Genomic DNA, 17,621 nt, shown 5'->3' with positions numbered 1-17,621 from the left:
GCTGGGAGTCTGGCTTGCCAGGAAGCTGAAGAGGAGGCAGCAGTGTGGCCAGGTGGCCAAGAAGGCCAATGGCATCCTGGGCTGGCTGAGGAAGAGCGTGGCCAGCAGGTCCAGGGAAGGGATTCTGCCCCTGTGCTCAGCCCTGGGGAGGCCACAGCTTGAGTCCTGTGTCCAGTTCTGGGCCCCTCAGTTCAGGAAGGATATCGAGGTCTTGGAGCAGGTCCAAAGGAGGGCAACCAGGCTGGTGAAGGGACTCGAGCACAGACCCTATGAGGAGAGGCTGAGAGAGCTGGGGGTGTTGAGGCTGGAGAAGAGGAGGCTCAGGGGAGACCTCATCGCTGTCTACAACTACCTGAAAGGAAGGTGTAGCCAGGTGGGGGTTGGTCTCTTTTGCCAGATGACTTTCAACAAGACAAGAGGGCATGGTCTTAAGTTGTGCTAGGGGAAATTTAGCTTAGATATTGGAAAGAATTAATTTACGGAGAGAGTGTTCCGGCATTGGAATGGGCTGCCCAGGGAAGTAGTGGATTCTCCGTGTCTGGAGATATTTAAAAAGAGCCTGGATGTGGCACTCGGTGCCATGGTCTAGCAACCACAACGGTGGTTCAAGGGTTGGACTTGATGATCTCTGAGGTCCCTTCCAACCCAGCCAATTCTATGATTCTATGATTCTATACTGAGGACAACAGAAAGGCTTAGTTTTTAAGTTCACTGAGAAAACAGAAATGGAGGAAAATAATTTCTGTGTGTTTGTTGCCAGTGTCTTCAAGTCAGACCAAATAGATGGTAAAATGGTGGTTTTAGTGGCTGACTACCTGAAGCTTGAAGAACCAGAGCAGCTTTTTGGACTCCTTCTCTGGAAGTGCACAAAACCTGCTGTCTATGTTTCTGGATCAAACAATATAAAGTGTAGAAATCAGCTCACAGAACAGAGAAAATAAGACCAGCTCTTCTAATTTGTGAATTAAAGGCAACTTGAAAACCATGAGCTTTGAGAAGGATGACTTCATGAGCAGAAACTACTGCAAGTTCTTACCAGATGGAGTTGAAAGGCCAAATGTTTTGGGACAGACTTACTCCTTTTCTTAGTGTAATTCAGACAGTTCTGCTTGAGACCATTTAAAAGTGCTTTTTTTTCCTGACTTCAGTTGATGTGGCTTGATCCAGAAGAAGCTGGATCCAAACAACAGGAGACAAATGTGCCAGTTGGGATTTTCATACATAAAGATACTCACAGGACTAATTTACATAAATGTGTATTAAGCTAATGGCCAGGCAGAGTTTTTTGCCTTTCTGATTAGCCAAGAGAATTAGGGTTAGTCTGAGGTCAGAACATAGCTCTGAACTATTCAAAGAGGATTATTAAATAAAGATGATTCTGGTTTGCATTTGGGCTTCTTCACCATTCAGAGTTTGGTTTGGTCACTGCCCCTTGATTCCCAGTCAGGATTTTCACTTGGTTTCATCCTCCCTAGGAAATCATTGTCACTCTTCTCCTTTTCCTGATTCAGAGCCTGTTCATCTAATAATCCCTCCCTTTCTATATGTCCCTACTATGTTTACATGTATACAATCTTTATTTAAATACTGGTAGTAGGGCAGAAAAAAAAATAGCCTTATACCTAAGCAGTGTCTTAAGCATGTTTAGGAAGGAGATTGAGGTGCTGGAGTGGGTCCAAAGGAGGCAACTGGCCTGGTGAAGGGATCCAGTAGAATTCCTGTGAGGAAGGGCTGAGGGAGCTGGGGGTGTTGAGGCTGGAGAAGAGGAGGCTCAGGGGAGACCTCATCACTCTCTCCAAGTCCCTGAAAGGAGGTTGGAGCCAGGGGGGGTTTGGGCTCTTTTCCCAGGCAACTCTCAGCAAGACAAGAGGGCACAAAGGGTCTCAAGTTGTGCCAGGGGAGGTTTAGGTTGGAGCTGAGAGAATTTCTTTCTGGAGAGGGTGATCAGACCTTGGAATGGGCTGCCCAGGGAAGTAGTGGATTCTCCGTGTCTGGAGATATTTCCAAAGAGCCTGGATGTGGCACTCAGTGCCATGGGCTGGGAACCACGGGGGGAGTGGATCAAGGGTTGGACTTGATCATCTCTGAGCTCCCTTCCAACCCAGCCATGATTCTATCATGGAACAAGTGATGCAGTTTTTTTTTTTTTCATGTACTTTTAATATCCTGCACTTAGCTTGAAAATAAAAGAAGCAAAAAAGCCACAACCTTCCTTAGAAACATGCTCTGCAGTTTGTGACAAACAATTCTAATGTAGCTATTTTTTCTTCCTAGGTTTTCCCAAGAGACAGTACATCTAACACTTAACTTGGATCATCTCTTGTGTTCATCAGCTTGAAAACTGTAACAATCCCCCTCAAACTGAAAAAGAAAAAAATAAAAAACCTATAAAAAAGCTGTGACAAATGGACAATATGTCTATTACTAACACCCCAACAAGTAATGATGCTTGTCTGAGCATTGTCCACAGCTTGATGTGCCATCGCCAAGGGGGAGAGAGTGAAACCTTTGCCAAGCGTGCAATTGAAAGTTTAGTTAAAAAGCTAAAGGAGAAAAAAGATGAATTGGATTCTTTGATTACAGCTATAACCACAAATGGAGCTCATCCTAGCAAGTGTGTTACAATCCAGAGAACCCTGGATGGGAGGCTTCAGGTCAGTACCAGTGCCAATCAGCTGTTTTCCTCCTACTCAGGGTGGAGCAGAAGGGAGTGACACAGGATCCTAGAGTCTTGAAGAAGAGTAGCTCTTCTCTTGCATCCCCCCCTCGCCCCCATTTGTGGTTTTGTGGCTGCAGTGTTTGCTGGTTGATGTTTTTTTTTTCCAAAAGGAGCAGAAGGCATTGGATCAGCGAGGGGGGGGGGGGGGGGGGGGCAGGAGAAAGCAGGGGCATGTAACAAATTGGGCTGCTTACCCTGGGATTTTCACTGCAAGCTTCTCTTAGCTCTGTGTTGGTCAGCAGGGTGAAGAAAGAGCTCTCCTCCCTTGCTTAAGTACTCCAAGGAGTCTGCAGTACTCAGTACCTGCCTAGCTTGGGTTGTGATTTCCTCCTTCCAGGACAGATGTCATGTTTGCTGGCTAGCTTTCTGCCTAGAAATATATATATTTTTTAATTATTATTTTTCAGTATAGTGGCATTCTTCTACTTGTAAATTTCTTTTAATGTCTGCTTCCTCTTCTGGGGCAAAGCTCCTTCAGCATGGTGGGGATGGTGACCATACAGAAAACATTAAACATAAAGCCTGCTTCTGCCATTTTGTAGCCACTATTTTTTCTTCAAAAAAATCACTTAACCTCAGCAAAACCCTGTCAAAAACTGATTTCTGTCCAAAACTTGAGGTAAACAGCACACATTTTTGTTTGTTTTTTTTGTTTGGGGTTCTTTTTTGGCATATTTTGATGATGGGAGAGAGGTTGAGGTGGTGTTTGTCCTCTTCCAGCTTTGCTCCTCACTTAAGTAAAGCAAAAAAACCAGTTTGCTGCTTTTCCCACTCAACTTTTGTGTCTGCTTTTTTAGGTGGCTGGTCGCAAGGGATTCCCTCATGTGATTTATGCTCGACTTTGGAGGTGGCCTGATCTTCATAAAAATGAACTCAAGCATGTTAAATATTGTCAGTATGCTTTTGACTTAAAATGTGACAGTGTCTGTGTAAATCCTTACCATTATGAGCGTGTAGTATCACCTGGCATTGGTGAGTAGACACTGGATTTAAAATAAAACAGGGGGGAAGGGTGAAAATGGGAAATGTTTGCCTTTTGAGTGGAGAAAGTGCAGGCTTAAATTAAAAAAAAATAATTAACTTTGAAGGATTGAATTAGAAATTGTTCCTGTGTGGTCATGTCCAGCTTAATGGAATTGTTCTTACACCTTTCTGAAGGAACAGTTTGTGGCTTTTGGGTAAAAAGTTCTTACAGTTCATGTGCACCTTAGGAGTGACTTAGCATTGAAACTTGTGTTGTGTTGAGGGGGTAGAATATGTAGAGTTTATTGTACTAATATCTAAAAGCTTATAAACTTAATCCTCCACACACATCCTGTTTCTTTTTCTTCTTTTTAAAGATCTCTCAGGACTGACACTACAGAGTTCTGGTAAGTAGTTTTGTTATTGCATTTCTGTGAGCACAAACTGTGTTAAACTCTTCAGTTTATTCCTTTGTAGCTCCTTGGGAGGGAGTACAGAGAGCAGATGGAAAGTGCATTTGTCTCTCTAGTTTTGGAAAAAACAGATAAATAGAAGATGAGAGGCAAGTTGTGATAAATTCTTTAAGTTGAGGCTTTAGCTCAGCATGCAGGTTCTGCTTTCTGTGCCTGGAAATTAAAATCTCCAACAAAAAAGAAAAAGAAAAGAAAAAATCTCACTGTTAAACATCTCTGATTAAAATCAACACCCAAAAGGTGTGCAGCTGTATGATACGCTCATTAATTGGATTGGGAATAATAGGTGCTTATGATTTAATAAGTAGTTTAACAAGAAAATAATAAGAATTCTGTAATTAAGATGCAGTTGAATGAAGTCTTCTAATATTTGTGCTGAAACTTGTGAAAAAATCAGTCATTAAATGGCCAATATACATTATTCAGAAGCCTGAGCTTGTGCAGCTGGTAACTGCTGTTTCAAAACTGAATATTTTTATTATTCCAGAAGAGCCTCAGAGAGGAGGAAATTTGGGAAATCCATTGTTTTTAGCACCTTATTCAAAGTATTGAAGCAAAGATGACTTAAAACCCAACCAACTGCTAATTTCACAAGCTTTAACTTGTGTGCTCATTTCTACTAATTTGCATTATTACCTCTGCCTGCTGAAAAATGAGCCTTTTGTACCAGAATCAAAGCTCACCAGCCAGCAGTTAAAAGTGTTTCCTTGTGTGCTACTCTCTCTGCAGCAGGAAACAGAACATTGCTGCACATTTTAGCACTTTTAAGGCTGCTTTAAAAAGGAGCATGGGAACTTAATGTAGTGTTAAGAGTTCTACTTGAATATGCTCAATAGAAAATCAGTTCTGGTGGGGATGGTGCTAGGAGTTTCCTGAGCCTGGCTGTGGAGTATTCTGAATTAATGGCTAAGCTGTTAAATAGAGGAGGTGGTGTTATATTGTCTTGGAATGGGAATTTCATGTTTCTAGTCAATTTGGATGGGAGTTTAAAATTACTGGAGGGATTCATGAGGGTTTTTTTTTTTTTCTGGGCTGTGTTGATGAATTCTGCTTTTCCCAGGGGCTCAGGTTTAGGTTTGTGCGCTAGAGATTGGTGCCTTAGCTCCTTCTTTAGTGTTTATTTGGGGGCTTGCATGGGTTTCCCATAGATTTACTGTGTCCAGTCCCATGGTTATGGGCTAGAAAACAAAATCCTAGAGTGGGACTAAAGTGGCAGAAAGCAAAAGAATTAATTTGCTTCCCCATCCAGTTCAGCTCTGAAAATTCCTCCCGCCGACTCGCGGCGGGCAGCAGAGTCCTTCAGGGATGCATCCAGAGGTTAAATCCTCCTCCCAGGAGTCTTGGGATTGGGATTGCTTGAAAGCTTCAGTGCTGTTTTGTAGCTGAAACCTGGAAGTTGCTTTTGATTTGCTCCTCCACAGCTCCATCAAGCATGTTGGTGAAAGACGAGTACGTTCATGACTACGAGGGGCAGCCATCGTTGTCTTCTGCTGAAGGGCATTCTGTTCAAACCATCCAGCACCCCCCAAGTAACAGGGCATCTACAGAGCCTTATAGCACCCCAGCCATGTTAGCTCCTACTGAGGCTAGCACTACCAGCACCACTAACTTTCCCAACATTCCTGTGGCTTCAACAAGTAAGATCCTCAAGATTGTATGTGAAAATGTGTGTGTGTGGGGAAAAAAAAGGCTCAGAGATAATCACTTGTCTTACAGGGCTACACTGAACTGATGAAGTGTGTGGCCAGTATGATTTGGCAGTTTTACAACTGTTGAGAAAAGCTTCTGACTTAGAGCATCCTCAGAGTGACTTTTCCTGGTGTGACCCAGTGGTTTTTAAGTGAGACTGATGTTAAACAGCTCTTTCAATTATACCAGAGGTTCAGTGATACAATATTAGAACTTTTGACCACTGACAAAACCTTGTGACTACTACTGGAAAAATTGCTGTAGGAATGGAAGAATTTGATTATTTTCTTACACCACCAAGCAGAACCACAAAAAGTGGCAATATCCAGAGGTTTCCAGGTGATTCTTTAGTGTCTCACAGCTGACAAAATGAGTCTTCCATTTATTTAACTAGATTATTTTTCTAATGGCCTTCTGACTACCAGAGTGACAGCCCTAATTAATATTTTCAGCAGTCTGTGTTGTAGTTTTTTGTACTTTTTGTGTGTATTTGGTGCTGGTTGGAAGCCTCTGGATTGCCAACATCAAACTTCACACTTCTCCTGCAGGACAGATCTGTAGGATTTGTAGGACAGAAGCAGATCTGTAGGCAGTGTCCTGCACCCCTAACTTGGAAACCTGTGAAGTTTGGAGGAGTTTTCATCTACTCTTCAGGAATTTAATAAGATGTGTGTGAATAGAATGGATTTCATGTTATCAGATTTGAATTCTGGTGATATTGGGATGTTCTGATAATGTTCTTTAATTTCAGCTGGTGACTTTTTTGCTACAACTAATGATGGTTTTGCCAGCAGAGAAAAAAAGGAGAGGAAATTGAATCCTATTGCCTTTGCAAAACAGTTGATAGTCAATCACTTTTATCTCATCAGTGCTGTAATTGTTGGAGCAAAGTGGACACAAAATAACAACTTGTTTTTAGGTTTTTAATTCAAGTTTTTCAGTTCTGGTAGCCAGACCAGCTTGAGAGTGCAAGAATAACTTGTGGAACTGCTGATCAGTTTAGTGTTAATGGCTGAGCTGAAGCCTTCTTAAAATCAAATTCTGTTAACCTGTTCTGAAATCTCTCTAGTTTTACTTCAAAGCTTAGGCAACTCTTGAAATATTTATTTGGGAAAAAACCAAACCAAACAAAACCCCAACCAGCAGCTTTTTTCAGGAAGGATTCAGGTGATGTATGCAGCTCTATTCCAGCACTATTTTTAAAAATAAAATACTGTTCAGTATGCTTTGGAGGCCATGAATTCAAGCAAGTGTCCTCCTTAGGAACAGCAGGTAAAAAAAAATTGCTGAAAAGAAGCAACTTGCTGGAGCTGCTGCTGGCCTGTTTGGATTGCTACCAAATCTACTCCAGCTGTTGAATAAAACCCTGCCACATCCCTTCTTGCCTTTCAAACTAAAAAGCAAGATGTGAACAAACCAAAGATGAGGTTGATAACCAGAGTTCTCTTCTTCCTTCAACTCCTGAAATATGAAGGGGGTCAAAAATGAGCATCTTGCTCCAGGTTTCCTGAGACACTCTGGTGGGTGGAAAAAAAAATAAAAATTCTGAAAGCAGACTTGTAGTGTATTGCAGTGCCCTTAGTTGGGTGTCTTTTCCTCCCCAGTAGTGCTGAGCTCTTCTTAATTAAAATTTTGGAACGTTCATGAATAGGTAGTGTGTTCTTTTACCAGGTCAACCTACCAGTATATTGACAGGTAGCCATAGTGATGGACTCTTACAGATTGCTTCAGGGCCTCAGCCAGGAACTCAGCAGAATGGGTTTACAGCTCAGCCAGCTACTTACCATCACAGTGAGTATAAACATCTGTGCACTCTTCTTAGTTTTCTAAAAAAAAAAAAAACAGTTTCCAAACGTTCCGGAGAAAATGGAGGATTAGAAGCAAGAGGAGGCAAAACTCCCTTAAAAAACCAATTCCTCCTTTCTTTTGTTTTTTTTTTTTTTAGATAGTACCACAACTTGGACTGGAAGTCGGACAGCAGCCTACACACCCACCATACCTCACCACCAGAATGGCCATCTTCAGCATCACCCACCTATGCATCCTGGACATTACTGTAAGTAGTGCAGCTTTGCACATCTCTTAGACTCATAAATCATAGAAATGGCTGGGTTGGAAGGGAGCTCAGAGCTCATCAAGTCCAACCCTTGATCCACTCCCCCCGTGGTTCCCAGCCCATGGCACTGAGTGCCACATCCAGGCTCTTTTGAAAGATCTCCAGACACGGAGAAGCCACTACTTCCCTGGGCAGCCCATTCCAAGGTCTGATCACCCTCTCCAGAAAGAAATTCTTTCTCATCTCCAACCTAAACCTCCCCTGGCACAACTTGAGACCCTTTGTGCCCTCTTGTCTTGCTGAGAGTTGCCTGGGAAAAGAGCCCAACCCCCCCCTGGCTCCAACCTCCTTTCAGGGACTTGGAGAGAGTGATGAGGTCTCCCCTGAGCCTCCTCTTCTCCAGCCTCAACACCCCCAGCTCCCTCAGCCTCTCCTCACAGGGTCTGTGCTCGAGTCCCTTCACCAGCCTGGTTGCCCTCCTTTGGACCTGCTCCAGGACCTCAAGCTCCGTCCTCAACTTCCTGAGGGTCCCAGAACTGGACACAGTACTCGAGGTGTGGCCTCCCCAGGGCTGAGCACAGGGGCAGAATCCCTTCCCTGAACCTGCTGGCCACGCTCTTCCTCAGCCAGCCCAGGATGCCATTGGCCTTCTTGGCCACCTGGCCACACTGCTGCCTCCTCTTCAGCTTCCTGGCAAGCCAGACTCCCAGCTCCCTTGCTGCAACCACTCCCTGCCCAGCCTGGAGCTCCCCAGGGGCTTCTTGTGGCCAAAGTGCAGGACCCGGCACTTGGCCGTGTTAAACCTCATCCCCTTGGGATCAGCCCAACTCTCCAGTCTCTCCAGGTCCTTCTGCAGAGCCCTCCTGCCTTCCAGCTGATCCACACTTCCCCCCAGCTTAGTGTCAGCTGGGAATTTGCTGAGGATGGACTCAATCCCCTCCTCTAAATCCTCCCTCAAGATATTAAACAGCACTGGGCCCAACACTCATCCCTGGGGGACACCACTAGTGACCGGCCGCCATTTTGATGCAGCCCCGTTCAGCACCACTCTCTGGGCCCGGCCCTCCAGCCAGTTCCTAACCCAGCACAGAGTGCTCCTGTCCAAGCTGCCGGCTGCTCTACCTTTGGTTTCACTTCCCTTGTCATTATTTTTGACCCTCAGATCCCCTTTGAGTTTTTCCACTCCGTTGGTTGTGTTTAGTGTATTCAATATGAGAGCTTGATGGGCTTTCACAGAGTCACCTTGCTTGGAAGAGACTTTCAAGATCACTGAGTCCAACCAATGAGGTTCTCCATCAGAGATCAGAAAATCAGATAGCTAGAGGGATCCCATCTGTTCTTAAACAAAACCAGCATTGTCTTTCTAAACCTCTGCTTTTAATGTTTTTTTCTTGTAGTAAAGAAATAATCTCTTGTAGTAAAGAAATAATCTCTTGTAGTAAAGAAATTTTTCTTTTTCATGTTTTTTTCTTGTAGTAAATATTTCATCAGAAAAGGAAGTGGATTCAAAATGTGTTGTTTGATGTTGTTTGGATATTTTTCTTTCAAAACTGGCTGGTTTTATCTTCTAGATGATTCTTTTCATTTTCTAGAAATTTCAAAGTCATCTCTTAATGATGTAAGAACCACCAGTATGCTTTGGAAGGTGTGTCCCTAGTCCAATAAGCAGTTTAAAAGAACTCTTTGATTAGTAAAATAGTTGTCAATAAAGTGGTCTTGCCCACAGCCTGACTCAGGAGTGCATTTGACACCCAAACTTGAAAAATCTTTCTCATCTAGGAAACCAGGACCAAACAATCTTGTTTTAAGGTACAGGAGATGAGAAGGAAAAAGAAGTGCTGAAACTTGCTGTGTGTCTAGCACAGCTTATGCATTATAAGAGTATAGTGAAAAAAAATAACCCCAAACACCCAAATTAAAGGTTTTCTAAATTTATTGGCAAAAAGCTCCAACAGTTCTTTATATCTTGCTCCAGCACTGAACCTGTTTGCAGCAGTTGTTGTTAGGGGAGAGGAGAATATGCTCTGAGTTGATGACTTCTCAGCTTTTCAAGGAGATTGTGGCTTTGATGTGGTTATTTAGTGTCATTATTTTTGCTGTTAGGATCCCACTTCACTGTCATCTTATTCCTCAGCAACACCAGGATGTCAAAACTTCAGTGGTGCAGAAGATGCTCTCTAAATGTTTCTCAGTGCCTGGATCATTCCATGATTCATATTTGTAACTGCCTGGTGAGACCACTCAGAGTTTTTCTTCACAAAGTGCACCTTTTGGCACGTGCCAAAGTGGTGCCTGTTTTGACATCTTGTTGCAAAAGATGCTTTTACTTGGGAGACAAAATTTCTTGTTCTCTGCTGCCTGTGAGGGACCTCATTAGTTTGTAAAAGTGGAGATAATCAACTGAGCAGTCTCAAGATCATTTTGTCTTTAGAAAATGCCTTCTCTAGGGCATTTTTTTCCATCTGCAGGCAGTGTTTCTGATGGCCAGCTTGTTCTGTCATTGATGGGACTCATGAAATGCCATTTCTGACAGATTTTTGTCACATGCCTCTAGCTGATGGGTCTCTCTTTGCCCCAGCTTGGGGGCAGATGTGAAGCCCAAGTCCTATTTTTATTACATCTTCACACACTGCCTCTGGGTTCTGCTCTCTCCTGGAGCTGGGTCTGGCTTGAGCATCTTGCAGCCTTTCCTCCTGAGATACTAATGGAGCTTTTAGCTTTACTCAGCTTCTGAATTTTTAGGAAACCTCTCAGAATATAATTCTTCTCTGGGCATTTTTCTCCCCTGTCAGATTTAGCCAATTGATTCAGAAATTATTGGGATTTACACCACCTGGCATCCTCACAAGTCTTTTGTTGTAGGAAAACAGGTTAAGAAAGCAAACCTTATTTTTTCCTTGTGTAAAACAAATTGCATCTTTTCTTTTCAAGGGCCAGTTCACAATGAACTTGCATTCCAGCCTCCTATATCAAATCATCCTGGTGAGTAAAATCTAACATGTAATAGTGGTGTTTTGAGTCTTGGGTGGTTTTGTTTGGTTCTCTTGTATCAAGTACTCTGAAATTTCTGAGTTACATGTTCAGAAGGGGTGGGAGAAGAAGGAGAAGGAACCATTTTGTGAAAAGTCTGGATTTGAATTGGGATTTTTTTTTAATTGGGATTTTTTTTTTGAAACAGCAACCTACTCTCTGAACTCAATTTAATTTAGATACCCAAGTCAAAGATTTGCAATCCTTAAACCCACCCTGAGCCTGTCCCTACCCTGGAGGTGCCTCCATCCTAACATTTTGGGGCTGAAGTTCCTCTTTGGACCTTTGTATAGAAGCTTGATCCAGATTCCTCATTAATGGTAGCAGTTCAGGGAACCAAAGAGATCATGTCTTGAGGTACAAACCAGCCCCATTGCAGGTGTGGGGTGGTATTTTTGTTTTTAACAACATCAAAGTTGTTGCCTGCATGGGGAGAGCTGCATAGTTGAGAAGTCTGAAAGTTGTAACTCTTTTTTTTTTTACTTAATAAATCAGTGCCAGAGATAAAACTGTTGATAATTGCTGGCTGAACTTAACTAGAGCTAAGTTGTATTTTCATAGAATAGAATCATAGAATTGGCTGGGTTGGAAGGGACCTCAGAGATCATCGAGTCCAACCCTTTTACCACCGTTGCGGTTGCTAGACCATGGCACTGAGTGCCACATCCAGGCTCTTTTGAAATATCTCCAGACACGGAGAATCCACTACTTCCCTGGGCAGCCCATTCCAATGCTTGATCACTCTCTCCGTAAAGAAATTCTTTCTAACATCTAACCTAAATTTCCCCTGGCACAACTTAAGACCGTGCCCTCTTGTCTTGTTGAAAGTCATCTGGCAAAAGAGACCAACGTCCACCCGGTTACAACCTCCTTTCAGGGAGTTGTAGAGAGTGATGAGGTCTCCCCTGAGCCTCCTCTTCTCCAGGCTGAACAACCCCAGCTCTCTCAGCCTCTCCTCATAGGGTCTGTGCTCGAGTCCCTTCACCAGACTGGTTGCCCTCCTTTGGACCTGCTCCAGGACCTCGATATCCTTCCTGAACTGGGGGGCCCAGAACTGGACACAGTACTCGAGGTGTGGCCTCACCAGGGCTGAGTATAGGGGCAGAATCACTTCCTTGGACCTGCTGGCCACGCTGTTCTGGATACAGGCCAGGATGCCATTGGCTTTCTTGGCCACCTGGGCACACTGCTGGCTCATGTTCAGCTTCCTGTCAATCCAGACTCCCAGGTCCCTTTCTGCCTGGGTGCTCTCCAGCCACTCTGTCCCCAGCCTGTAGCGCTGCATGGGGTTGTTTTGGCCAAAGTGCAGGACCCGGCACTTGGCCGTGTTAAACCTCATCCCATTGGAATCAGCCCGACTCTCCAGTCTGTCCAGGTCCCTCTGCAGAGCCCTCCTGCCTTCCAGCTGATCCACACTTCCCCCCAGCTTAGTGTCAGCTGGGAATTTGCTGATGATGGACTCAATGCCCTCCTCTAAATCCTCAAGATATTAAACAGCACTGGGCCCAACACTCATCCCTGGGGGACACCACTAGTGACCGGCCGCCATTTTGATGCAGCCCCGTTCAGCACCACTCTCTGGGCCCGGCCCTCCAGCCACTTCCTAACCCAGCACAGGGTGCTCCTGTCCAAGCCACGGGCTGATAGTTTTTTCAGGAGGATGCTGTGGGAGACGGTGTCATTTTGCATTATTTAATTTTTTTTTCACCCTATTGCTTCACCCAGGGGTTTCACTTTATTCAGTCTTAAGGCACATGAGTATTTATTGGAAGATTAAAAAAACTTCAGGGGATTCAGGCACTTGGGTTTATTATTATTTTTTTTCCTAATAAAAGGTGAGCTCTGGGGTGCAGCTGTTTGTAAATGAACAAGTACCACTTCTGGCCTTGGCAGAGCTCTTTTTCCTTCTGGATTTAGACCCTGGCACATCAGCTCTTCTGCTGCCCTTTTTTTTGAGCACATTGGAGTGCTGATTTTCTTGACCCTCCCCAACAAGGTGCTTTTCTGCTGTGGGAATGGGCTCTTGGATTCAGCAAAGGTCCCCAAAATCCCCAGTGGCTTCAGCTCCTTGTGACTTTAGGTTTTCATGTGTCTGAAGAGAGAAACTCAACACTTCAAAGCACATGCAGCAAAGTGCAGAAGCTTCAGGAGCTGGGTCCTCCCAGGCAGAGATACACATGTAAAAAAAAAAGTAAAATTTTATGTGTTTTGTCAGCTTTCCTCCTTCCCTGGAGTGCTGGGGTCTGAGGGAACCTCCAGAGAGCTGGGGTTCCCTTTCCTCACATGGTTGCTTCTTCCAAATACTGTTTTCATAGCCAGTTTTAATTTTTAAAATAGGACAAAATAAAAGGCAGCTTTTTGCTGTTAAAACATGCCATTTTCTTCTGCTCCCTTGCTTGATACTTCCTTGTTTTATCCCAGGCCTGACTTTGTTGTGTGCAGACAAGATCACTCTCTGATCTTTGATGGTTTTTCCCCCCATTGCCCTGCTTTCCAGATGCAGTTTGCTTTGCAGGAAGGATAGAGAAAACAGACTTCACCTAGGAGGTAGTTCTGTCTTCACCCAGATCTGGTTGAGAGGTAGTTCCTCTCAGCCTAGCCCTGAGGAGGCAAATATCTATTCTTTATGTTAAAAAAGAACAAAAAAGCCAAGCTGCAGACAGAAGGCGCAGGAACGCAGCTGGTTTACAAAACCTAACTTGTATCCTAAACCTTACAAAGACTTGATGTGTGCTCAAATAAAACCAACAAGCCCCTCTTTCTTGCTGTGTGTAGTATTTTTCTCTGCTAGCAGACATGTCTCTGCCTGCCTCAACTTGGCTCCTCTCAGTGTGCACCCAGACCCTGCACGACCAACGCTGTGGCAGGAAGCTCAGTTGATTGTCTGGAATGGTTTTTATTGGTTTGATTTCTGTTTCCTTTTTTTTTTAATATGCATTTTTCTGTTCTTCAGCTCCAGAGTATTGGTGTTCAATTGCATATTTTGAAATGGACGTGCAAGTTGGGGAGACATTTAAAGTCCCCTCCAGCTGTCCCATTGTCACTGTTGATGGCTACGTGGATCCTTCTGGAGGAGACCGGTTCTGCCTGGGCCAGCTTTCCAACGTGCACAGAACAGAAGCCATTGAGAGAGCAAGGTATTCTTTGGGCTGGATCTCAAAAGCTTCAGCTGGCTGGGGGATTTGATAACACTTTCTTCTCCTCCCTGTCAAAACAACCAGCAGGGCATGGTGCTTTTCATTGATTTAGCCCCAGTCAAGTTTATTTTTCAAGGCTGCTTCTCTGACACGTTCAAAATGGGAGCTGCCTGACAAAGACCCTCAGTGCAACCCCCCTGCCTTTCACTGCTGTGCCTACCAGGATAAAATTAGCAACCTGTGCCATTATGTATGCAAGATGAATATTAGCTTTCCCCACCCCAGAGGGATGTGAGAAGATCTGCAATACAGAGCTTTGTCAGAGGAGCAGAGGGTTGGGTTTTCATTCATTCTCACCCTGCACGCCTCAGGCTCTAATGTGGAACCAAAATCTTGCACCTTTTTTTTTTTTTTTCCCTCCTTCTTTGAAACAAAGAGGAAGAAAACAACCCCATGTCCTCAGAAACATTGTGTTCCAGGAGTCAGAGAGCTAGAAGGTGATCCAAAGGAACATTTCTGCATTAAGATGTGGTTTTGAGGGATTTTCTGAACTAACACTCGTGGGATTTTGCACTGAATGTCTTTGGTGTCACTCTGAGACACTTTTATAGGTGCCACTCCATTATCATTGCTTCTACATTCTGTGTTCCCTGTAGATCTTTGAATGCTATTACAGATGGTTATTTTTTTTTACTTTACAGGGTTTTTTTTGTGGCTTTATGCCTGGGATAATAACTACAATTTCAAGTCCTTTTTCAGTGGGGTGGAAATGAAAATCTCGCAGACCATAAAGAAACCATAATGAGAATGAGGGTTTATTTAGTAGAAGTGTGATTTCTAGCAGCTAGACACAGGCATGATGGGACTGGTTTTCTTTTTAAGGTTGCACATAGGTAAAGGGGTGCAGCTGGAGTGCAAAGGGGAAGGAGATGTGTGGGTGAGATGCCTCAGCGACCACGCTGTCTTCGTGCAGAGTTACTACCTGGATCGAGAAGCAGGGCGTGCTCCAGGGGATGCTGTTCACAAGATTTACCCAAGTGCATATATAAAGGTTGGTTTGCTCTTCCTAGGGGATAGATGTCTTAAAAATGCTAAGGGAAATGATGAGACCCTGAAATAAATGGAGCTTTGCTTCTGATTTTCATGGTTTGAGTTTGGAAGGCACCTTAAAACTCATCCAGTTCCCTCTGCCGTGGGCAGGGACACCTCCCACCAGCCCAGGTTGCTCCAAGCCCCATCCAGCCTGACCTGAGACACTGCCAGGGATGGGGCAGCCACAGCTTCTCTGGGAAGCCTGTTCCAGTGTCTCACCACCTTCAAATTAAATAATTTCTTCCTAATATCCAACTTAAATCTCCCCTTTTCTGGTTTTAACCCATTTCCCCTTGTCCTCTCCCTACACCTCCGTGTCAAAAGTCCTCCCCCAGCTTTCTTGTAGCCTCCCTTCATTATCCTTTTAAAACCTAAAACTTTCCATCTGACTTAAGATGACTTCTGTAGGTGACTCTGAACTGGAAATATCATCCAGATGCTCCTAAAGGAACTAATTTTGTATTTTGTCACACTCTTGCTAGCAGTTTTTTGTATTTTCAGCCTTATAGTTTCCAATTAACTGCTATTAAAATTCCCAGCATAGGTTTTCTGTTTCTCTCTCCAAAAAAAAGTTGAGCAAGTGTGTAAATGTGTAAATACAGATGTTTGTGTTATGAACATGAAATGATGCAGAGGTTACACAATTGCATGGAAACAAAACTATTTTCAGGAGATTCTTACTTGTGCAGGTGACTGCAGAACTTGAAACTTTATCTGGGACAAGTTTCACTTGTAAAAACAAAATATTTTTGAATTAGTGATGATTTTTATTTTTTTAATAATTGATTTTGCAGGCAGGTTGTGTAATGAAGGTGAAAGAAACCCCAGCAGGCTCTGTGTAGTAATGATTGGTATTGCTTTCAACTTAACACATTTCAGTAAAGCAGAATGAAGTCTGAGAAAGTCAAGCAAGACTTGTTGAGTTCCATATTTATTTATATGCCTCTTTCCTTGGAAATCTGGGGATTTACTTGAAAATTTGGGATTTTATTAGCCTGTAGACTTTGATTCTGCAGTTAGTTATGTCCTGTGTGGTAGAAGAATCTCCAAGAACCAGCTTTAATATTTAGAAATAACACTTTCAGTTAGAAATCAAACTATTTAGGGTGGGTTTGCTGTTACCCAAGTGTGTGTGGAATAGAAGACAGGTCCAGATTATTGGGGATGGGACTTGAGGAGTTCTTCCCCTTGTTGTTTTGGGTGACTTTACATAGTTTGGTGGTTTCTTTTTTTCCCCCAAAGGTGTTTGATTTACGCCAGTGTCATCGTCAGATGCAACAGCAGGCTGCCACTGCCCAAGCTGCTGCTGCTGCTCAAGCTGCTGCAGTAGCTGGAAACATCCCAGGACCAGGATCAGTAGGTGGAATAGCCCCAGCCATTAGTAAGTAAATTAACTCCTTGGTCTCCTGTTTTTTTTTTTTCTCTTTCTCACCTAAAACCCACACACCACAGCTCTCCCTCCCTATCCATCCACCTGCTGCCCCAGCAGCTGAACTCTGAATGTGAGGAGGTGTAAGTTTGGAGTGGTTCCCTCTCTCCCTGTTTCACTCTGGAGTCTTCAGAAGGTGTCAGATGTGCCATACAACAGAAAATGTTTATAGAGAAGGATAAATGACATAACCCTCTTACATTAAAAATACTTCTGGCTGCTTTAAAAAGTCCTTGAGTAGGTTGAGGGAAACTTTATTCTTGAGAAGGGGAAGAAGAGAGTGTGAGGGGGTTTTTTTCTCTTGATTTTTTTCTTCAGAGTTATTCTGAGCTAAGACTTTCCTCTTCTTACTAAATTCTAAACCCTTGAAATCGGACCTGAGTACTTGTGAAAGTGCAAATCCTCCCATGTCTCTGACTGCTTCACGTGCCACAGTGTTTTCTGAATTCTTTGCCTTGCCAAATTCTCTAAATTCCTGAAGGCATTTTGGGGAGTGGATTGAAGTTGTGCCTTAGCCATATTTGTGATTTGAAGCTTGCCAGCTGGATTCATCTTTTTATTTTATTAGATGTCAGTAATTTGTTAACCCAGCTTCCTGCCAGGTGATCAGTCTCGAGTTCTTACACTGAAAACACAGAATTTGGCAAACCTAAAGAAGAGATTTATTTTTTTTTTTAAGCCTCATTTCCTAAAAAAGTTTTAAATGCCACTTAAGACACTGGGTTTCATCCTAACTCTGTGCTGGGTTAGGAACTGGCTGGAGGGCTGGGCCCAGAGAGTGGTGCTGAACGGGGCTGCATCAAAATGGTGGCCGGTCACTAGTGGTGTCCCCCAGGGATCAGTGTTGGGCCCAGTGCTGTTTAATATCTTGAGGGAGGATTTAGAGGAGGGCATTGAGTCCATCCTCAGGAAATTCCCAGCTGACACTAAGCTGGGGGGAAGTGTGGATCAGCTGGAAGGCAGGAGGGCTCTGCAGAGGGACCTGGAGAGACTGGAGAGTTGGGCTGATGCCAAGGGGATGAGGTTGAAGATT

At 43.7% G+C, this 17,621-nt stretch overlaps 1 protein-coding gene across 4 annotated transcripts in view; it reads left to right on the top strand.

Annotated features, from left to right (window-relative positions):
• Window positions 1-17,621, top strand: part of SMAD4 (SMAD family member 4) — a 40,148-nt gene that overhangs the window by 16,589 nt on the left and 5,938 nt on the right. The window contains exons 2-11 of one of the 4 annotated variants that reach the window (XM_030468293.1): window positions 2,275-2,654; window positions 3,517-3,691; window positions 4,060-4,089; window positions 5,577-5,792; window positions 7,540-7,635; window positions 7,790-7,900; window positions 10,832-10,882; window positions 13,884-14,067; window positions 14,950-15,118; window positions 16,402-16,540. In XM_030468293.1, coding sequence (XP_030324153.1) covers window positions 2,406-2,654; window positions 3,517-3,691; window positions 4,060-4,089; window positions 5,577-5,792; window positions 7,540-7,635; window positions 7,790-7,900; window positions 10,832-10,882; window positions 13,884-14,067; window positions 14,950-15,118; window positions 16,402-16,540 — 1,420 coding nt within the window. In that variant the 5' untranslated portion in view covers window positions 2,275-2,405. Of the gene's footprint in view, window positions 1-2,274; window positions 2,655-3,516; window positions 3,692-4,059; window positions 4,090-5,576; window positions 5,793-7,515; window positions 7,636-7,789; window positions 7,901-10,831; window positions 10,883-13,883; window positions 14,068-14,949; window positions 15,119-16,401; window positions 16,541-17,621 lie in introns of all 4 variants that reach the window. The other 3 variants (XM_030468292.1, XM_030468295.1, XM_030468294.1) reach the window with 3 other exon arrangements.

Source organism: Calypte anna, chromosome W, assembly GCF_003957555.1.
Source record: "Calypte anna isolate BGI_N300 chromosome W, bCalAnn1_v1.p, whole genome shotgun sequence".
Taxonomy (NCBI): domain Eukaryota; kingdom Metazoa; phylum Chordata; class Aves; order Apodiformes; family Trochilidae; genus Calypte; species Calypte anna.
Note: the sequence above shows the minus strand (reverse complement) of the source record. Positions and strands in the feature narration are given on the sequence as shown.